At 30.0% G+C, this 8,522-nt stretch overlaps 1 protein-coding gene across 1 annotated transcript; it reads left to right on the forward strand.

Annotated features, from left to right (window-relative positions):
• Positions 1–3,160: 3,160 nt before the first annotated feature.
• LOC146923111 (laccase-4-like) lies at positions 3,161–7,817 on the forward strand. The gene is made up of 6 exons (XM_085715839.1): positions 3,161–3,359; positions 4,397–4,548; positions 4,826–5,070; positions 5,205–5,333; positions 5,990–6,913; positions 7,389–7,817. The coding sequence occupies exons 1-6, from the start codon at positions 3,264–3,266 to the stop codon at positions 7,517–7,519; spliced, it is 1,677 nt and encodes a 558-aa protein (XP_085571965.1). The 5' UTR covers positions 3,161–3,263; the 3' UTR covers positions 7,520–7,817.
• The last annotated feature ends 705 nt before the right edge of the window (positions 7,818–8,522 follow it).

Here is an 8,522-nt window from a genome sequence, read left to right on the forward strand (position 1 = left end):
TCAGAAATCTCATGTAAGAGTGAATTCAACGTTGATCCAAAACGGTTGAAAGTGAGGTGAAAAATAAAGTGTAAAAAGTTAAATGGTAAAATGACAAACTTGACATTTTTTATAATTTGTAAAGGTTGAAATGACAAAATCTATGAGTGCAAGATAAAATTTTCAGATTTATTACCAACTCATGACCGACTTAAGTAGGGTTAGATTTTTTTTCTTCTTAAAATATAGACAAAACTAAGAAATTTTGTAAACCTAATTAGTTAAAAATGTCATATTTTTAGTCATGTATGAAAATGTCTGATGTCTATTTAGTTTCTTTGGGGGATTAGGAGAAAATGGAATAGGTTGTAATAAAATGTCGGCAGGGGTTAGAAAAATGTGCGTTTATTGAAGTTAATTAATAATGCTACGAGTCTTTTTCAACAAGAAGATGAACTATGGGACTTCTTACCAAAAAAAGAATAATAAACTATGGAAACAGGAGTGCATAAACCTAAGTAGTTTTTATTAAAAAAAAAGAAAATAAAAACCAAAGTAGTTTAATGAGATGAACTGCTACCAACTCCTCAAATTTTTGGCTACGTAGGGGAAGCTTCTGTTGATCAAATAATCTCTCACCATCAGCAATTACTGAAAACCATTCTTCAACAGTAAACTTTTGTTGGGCTAACATACCATCTCCACTGTTTTCCTCGTATCATGAGTGCCTTCGTTGATAATTAAAAGCTGTCTATTATTTTAGCTCATTTAAAACATGCAAGCATTGACCACAAATTATAGTTCAATCGATGAAAATATTGAAATTGCTAGGATGGATGTTATGATTGGCGTTCGAACTTTGATCTCTCCACTTGTATCTGTGGATTTTAATGGCTATTTGTTATTTCGTCGATCTAACAAAAAATGCAAGCACCCTTTTAATTATTTTTAGTCTAAACAATTAATACATATATCTCGTTGATAATCGTGACCACATTTTTGTTGGTCAAGAATTATGAAGACACCTTATGAATTAATAAAGGGGAGTGCTATTTCTCCCGAGAAAAATTTATCCCGAGCTTTCACGAACAACAAATTTAGTTATAACAAAAAAAAAAAACAGGCTCCATTTATTATCAGTGGACCATGGCCACAATACATGGGAAATCAGCCAATAAATAGTTTCTGCAGTTCATTTGTGAGGGAAAATTCGCTTGACAAAGCATTTCCCATTAATAAAACAAGTTAATTGACATTATATATAGTAAAATATTATGATATTTTTTGGTACAACAGTAAAATATGATTGAATCCATGTATAAATTTACACAATACATATGAACCAAATTATTATTTTAAATAATTTGAGTATATGATAAAAGTTTAAATTTATTTTCAAAGGTTACTCATGATCCATTTTCAATGTAAAATTCTCTATCACAAACAAGCACTGGATTTTTATATATTTTAAGCACCCTCACTCCTCATAGACGGTGACGTTATTATATGTAGTTCCTTAACATACATCCTAAAGATACATGGTAGCGTTTTGTTGGATACATTCCTTTTATCTGATTTTCATTTTGATTATTTTTATCAAAAAATAAACTGTATTATCTGTCAATTCTTTTCTTCTATATAAACTATATTTAATCACCTATTTGAAAGGAAAGCAAATTACAAATTATATCAACATTTTAAAATGTAGAACAATTTTGTGATCGAGAAGTTTGCTAACAACCAATCAAATGACCAATTACCAAAATTCCAAAGACAAACTTTAAGTTTACAGTTTCTTCATAATTTGTTGTGGCGTATATGTCATCTCTTTGACTTAAAACAGGTAGATTCAGATTACTATGCATCCAATCCTTTGATTAATTGGTACATATGTTAGATGGAATCGTTGTACTTTACACAAAATAGTTGGACCAAACCCAATATATGATGTGGTCACCAAGTCTAAAAGAGAGAAAAAGGAAATAAAATTGTGACGTTAATAAGTGAAGTTCAATAATCTTAGCTTCAAAAAGTGTCTTGGTTGATGGATAACAACTTTATGTGACCCACAAGAAAAATATTAGAACTTTCTGGCCAGCTTCTTTTTGTTTTTATTTTTGTGTAGACCGTTTATTTTACTTTTTGTTTGTACTTATGACACTACTAAAAAAATTAACTCATCAAGTAAATCTTAGAGAGAGAACATGTAAAATACCTTTCTAATTCAGTCACTTAATTACTCCCTCCGTCCCATAATACTTGACACAGTTGACCTTATTACGCATGTCAATGCATGACTTTAAGTTTAAATATCTTGAATAATATATTAGAAAAAAATATGAAAATTTGATATTTAAAAATACTCATCGAGACGAATCTAACGAATCTAACGGCATCTTATATGATATTATTTATCTTTGTATATTAGTAGAAAAATACGATCAAAGTAAGTTAGGTCAAAATTGCACATTTTCAAATGGGTCATCTATTACGGAACGGAGGGAGTAATTTTATGATAAAATAAAATTAGAGAGCTCCCTTCAAAAAATATTAGAGAGATGTTTATTTTTTTTTTCTGTAGCTAAAGTTTTTATGTTGCACCTAATCCATTATTTCTATGATTTTTTTCTAAATATGTTCAAGTTTTAAATAAATATGATTGACCACGACATATTTAAATAAATAGGGTTATGCTAACAAGTGCCTTAAGACACTTGTTAAGGATTCAAAATTAGAAATGATTGATAAATTAAAGATTCAAAATTAAAAATGATAACCCACTTGGGTTGGTCCGGTGATATTACTTGGGACCTGAAAGTGTGCTCCTAATTCAGCTTCTTAACAAAAAAAAAATGATTGATAAATTTTATGTAGAAAAAGTTATTTTTGCTGTTTCAATATATTGAATACATAATTTCTAAAATTAAGTTTCCATTTTAAACTTTTTAACAAGTGCCCTTAAATGACCATATTGCGACTGCAATTGAGACCAAATCAATCACATTTCACCAAAATTCTCCTCAATATTAAAAATTACGATGCAATTGCAACGATTCTATATCGTGGCCTATATTCAAAACACTTTTATAATATGTTATGTATATTTTTTCAACCAACTTATTAAAAGGACTTGACAACAAAGAGTACCATATATAAGGTTGTTCCATTCTCCGCAATTTGCATAGTGAGCTCCACACAAAGTATAGCTAGCTAGAAAAGGAAAAGCTAGGTATAAAGCTTCTGTGTTTTTGTGGAGGCAAAGACAATTCAAAGAGGTGATTATTATGGGGATGATGAGTATTAGAATCATATTGCTACTAGCTGCTTATTGCTTGCTTCCTCTATCTGTGGATGCCATGGTTCGCCACTACAAGTTCAACGTACGTACGTGCATTATTTACCATTCTAGTGTTATTATTAGTCATAGTTTTATCCTTTTCACAAAAATAATAATTATAACTTTATAGTTATTATCATTTATCATGGTATGATAAATAAAAACTAGATAATGATATATTCAAACTGCATGTATATTTAGAAAAGAAACTTTGTAGTATATATTCAAGTTTAATTTATTAACTTGATGAAGTTGGAGAAAAGAAATACTACATCAAACTGCATATATACTTAGAAAAACATGCATGATTGGTTTTGGTTTCTCTTTGCTATTTTTTATCTACTTGTTTATATAAAAATATCTCTAACTTTTTTTCAAAAAAAGTTATACTAATAGTACATGTAACGTTTGATGTTTGATTTACCTTTGATAAAGCTCATCATGCATGTCTCTAAGTTTTTCAAAGGTAAAATAAACATAGCAATAATGTACTACTTTTCAATGCAATTTTATTTTTTCTTTTTTCACTGAAAGGAAGAGCTAAAGTGTTACTATGTAGCTACAACATTTCTTATTTGGATGCAATTTATCCAATTTTGAAACAAGTCTTTGTAAGAAAGCCTTAGCCTCCATAAGGATTTAATGCTTTTCTTTCTCTGTTTTTCCATGTTGCCCCTTATAACTTTTCATAAACAACTATGATCACATGTGTTTAAGTCACATAGTGACACCTTATTAATATGAATTAATTCTACTACATATGTATATTACAAGCCATGTTGATCTTTTGTAAATTCCTATGCATATTCTTAATATCTTTTTATACCTTTATACTATATGTATTATTTTATTTTATTTAATTTTAATATGTACCAAACCATTGTTCTGTTAAGTTTGTTTACCAATTGTCCTCTTCAAATTGTATTAATTGTTGAGCAATGCAAGGCACTCAAGTTTGATAGATGTTACATGTCATGCACTTAGACTTTATTTTTGTTGGTCAAGAATACATGTTGACTCCCTATTCCTACTTCATGACCATTAAGTTTGATAATATAAATATTATTAATGTTAATTCAGGTGGTGATGAAGAACGCCACAAGATTGTGTTCAACCAAGCCTATTGTAACCGTAAATGGAAATTTCCCTGGCCCCACCATCTATGCTAGAGAAGATGACACTGTTCTTGTTAAGGTGGTTAACCATGTCAAATACAATGTTAGCATCCATTGGTGAGTGTGCTACAATTCATCCTATAAATTATCTAAATATGTTATTCAACCTTAATTATTCTTTTACAATATGATTTTGTTTTATACAAACGTCTAATCATATTTCACTATATTTATGTAGATATTCTAGAAATTAATATTACAACAATTTGATTATTTTTTGAGAAATATGATTAGTTTATTGTCTCATTAATTAAAAAAAATTATACTTCCAATATATAATTATTAACTAATTTTTATTTTAATTATTGATGAATTAAAATTGATCAATCAATAGGCATGGAATAAGACAATTGAGAACAGGTTGGGCTGATGGGCCAGCATACATAACCCAATGCCCAATTCAACCAGGCCAAGTCTATAAGTACAATTTTACCCTCACAGGACAAAGAGGAACACTTTGGTGGCATGCACATATACTTTGGCTTAGAGCCACTGTACATGGTGCTATTGTCATTTTGCCTAAGCTTGGAGTTCCTTACCCTTTTCCTAGACCTCACATGGAACAAGTTATCATATTGAGTTAGTTCTTCTACCTTTTCCTTGATATTCTTTGCTAATAAATACATCACTTTATAGAGATTTTTATTTTATTTTTTTGAAAAATGGTATAGGGATCATGGTTCATAAACCTTACAATTTTCAATTTTGTTTAGGTGAATGGTGGAAATCAGATACTGAGGCTATAATAAATGAAGCTTTGAAATCTGGGTTGGCCCCAAATGTCTCTGATGCTCACACTATCAATGGTCATCCAGGGCCTGTTCAACATTGTGCTTCACAAGGTCAAATCTACGAAATTATCCATTTCTTAAGTTTTTTGAAACATATAATTTTGGGGGTGGGAAAAGAAACTCCATTTTTATTTCTCATGTATAATTCAACAAAGCCCAACATTGAGAGAAAAAGGAAACTTCTTTTCCCACCTTAAAATTACTTCTTAAGTATTTTCAAAAACTTTCGGATACAAATATAAAAAATTGCTTGTTCAATAGTATATACTTGCGAATGAATGTGTAATTTTTAAAAATGTAACTGGATTAGATGAAAAAATTTAGTAATAAAAATACAACTATCTTTCTAGTAAAAAAATTATATGTTATTTTCATTTTTACTTATTTCTTACTATTTTTTGCACAAAATTTCATTTATATCTCATGTGCACAAATATATTATAAAATAATATTATGATATTATGGTGAAATTTTACATAAAACATATACTGATACCGTGCCAATCTTTAAGTTTTAAACTCTAAAAATATTTCCCACCAAAAAATAAATTATAAATAAGATAATATTTCTATGGAAAATGTTAACCAGTGTCCTATTTCTATATATATGTAAATGAATAATTTCTAAAAAGAAAGATTATTAATTCTTCTAACTTCTAAGTAACATGAAATGAGGTTTAACAACATTTTCATTTTTCAATTATGCAGAAGGATTCAAATTCCAAGTTGAACATGGAAAAACCTACTTGCTAAGAATTGTCAATGCAGCACTAAATGAAGACCTATTCTTCAAAATTGCTGGACACAAACTAACTGTTGTTGAAGTTGATGCTACATACACAAAACCATTCAAAACAGACACAATAGTAATAACACCTGGACAAACAACAAATGTCCTTCTCAAAACCAACCATGCAAGTGGCAAATACATGGTAGCAGCTTCAACATTCATGGATGCACCAATTGCTATAGACAATGTAACAGCCACTGCCACATTAAATTACCCAAATACCCTTGGTTCAACAATCACAACACTCACTTCACTACCTCCAATAAATTCAACAAAAATAGCCAACAGTTTCACTGACTCATTAAAAAGTCTAAATTCCCCAAAATACCCTGCTAGAGTCCCTAAAAAAATTGACCATTCATTGTTTTTTACTGTGAGTCTTGGTGTTAACCCTTGTGCTACATGTGCCAATGGTAGTAGAGTTGTTGCAGCTATAAATAATGTAACATTTGTCATGCCTAAAATTTCACTTCTTCAAGCACATTTTTTTAACATGAGTGGAATTTTTACTGATGATTTTCCTAGAAAACCTGAAATAGTTTATGATTTTACTGGGAATAAACAGCCAACAAATTTTAGGACTAATAAAGGGACTAGAGTTTATAGACTTGCTTATAATTCAACGGTTCAATTAGTTTTGCAAGATACTGGAATGATAGCTCCTGAGAATCATCCTATTCATCTACATGGATTCAATTTCTTTGTTGTTGGTAAGGGACAAGGGAATTTTAATTCTAAAAAGGATACTAAAAAGTTTAATTTGGTTGATCCTGTGGAGAGAAATACAGTTGGTGTTCCATCTGGTGGATGGACTACTATCAGATTCAGGGCTGATAATCCAGGTAATGTTATCAATTTAGTTTTGTTTGAAAACCCTATAGGGTAATTTTTCTCTTTTTTATACAAGAGTAAATCTTTAAGTTTGGTATATTGTAGCTTTGTATGAATCTACGCCTAACATTATTGATATTATAAAATGACCACTGAAATTGCAAAATTTTAATCAAATTCACCGCTATGATGGTATTTACGGGGACTAGAATAACATAAAGTTGGTAATATAAAAAATGAATTTGAAAATAACTAAATAGCATCAGAGATGTATTTAATAACATATTCAGACAAGAGACATAATTGATTAATATTTTTTAATTTCATGAATCGTTTTGAAATATTAATAATTTGGGGACTAAATTGATACATTATTGAAATTTTAAGGACCAACTAATGTTTACTCTTTAAAAAAGAGTTGAATTGTGGTGTCACAGTTATTTCTTATATGATATATATATTGATGTATGGTGTTAATTTTTTCAGGGGTATGGTTTATGCATTGCCATTTGGAAATTCACACAACTTGGGGATTGAAGATGGCATTTGTTGTGGACAATGGTAAAGGACCAAATGAATCTTTACTACCACCTCCAAGTGACCTTCCCAAGTGTTGAGAAGATTAATAACCAATTTACAACCTTTGCTTAAGAAGGAAGAGTGGAAACATGCAAGGAAAACTATATACATTCCAATCCAAAGGGAGTAAACTATCAAAGATAATAACAAAATTTTCTTGGAGAATAAGACCTATTAAATTAACATGTCCTCGATTTCTCTGTTTTTTTCCTTTCATTTTATATTTTAATTTTTGTATGGTTGGCATATCAATTTTTTTTTCTCCTTCTTGATGAATAATTTTGGATTCATGTATTTATGAAAACAATGCTGATCAAAATTTAAAGGATTATAAAATGGCTTACTACCCTATGGTTGCTCACTGATTATACAATAGAATAGCAGCACATTAAACATAGATTTTATATATTAATATTTGTACAAAAAAAAAAAAAAACTATGGTAAGGAGTTTAACAAGGTTGTGGATCCAACTCCTGCTACTAGCGTGATGACCTATATGGATAATAAGTAGGGGTTGATAAAATCTATGATTTTAAGAAACTGATTCAAGGAGGAATCAATCTTCTCAAATATGTTCAACCCCTTGGTTGGACAAATTTTTTCTGAATGAAATAAAGCAATTACGCAAAAGCAACTCAAAGCTTTTATTTCATGGCTATGACTTTTAAAGACAAAACTCTTATCGTCTCAAACTAGAAGGGGATTGATATCAAAATCAACCCGGAAACTCTCGCTTCCACTCTCAACCTACCAACCAAGGGTGTCACTCTCTAGGGTAGTACTTGGTATGCTGCAGCTAAGCTATAATCCTCAAGGAAATGTTTATCAAGTTTGAAAGTGACAAAGACCTAATCTCCTCAAACCTGAAATGTGACTTCAAGCTTCTCCATAACTTGTGTCAATTCTGTCTTATCCCTCGAAGAGGAAGTAAGCATAAGGTAAAAGAAAGTCATAATGCTCATGTATCACAAGTTCTATGACATAAGGTAAAAGAAAGGTTAATCTTCCTTTTGTGATTATCCAACATATGATTGCTGCTT

This window comes from Medicago sativa, chromosome 5 (assembly GCF_051527215.1).
Source record: "Medicago sativa cultivar Bolivia chromosome 5, Bolivia_mono, whole genome shotgun sequence".
NCBI classification, from domain to species: Eukaryota; Viridiplantae; Streptophyta; class Magnoliopsida; order Fabales; family Fabaceae; genus Medicago; species Medicago sativa.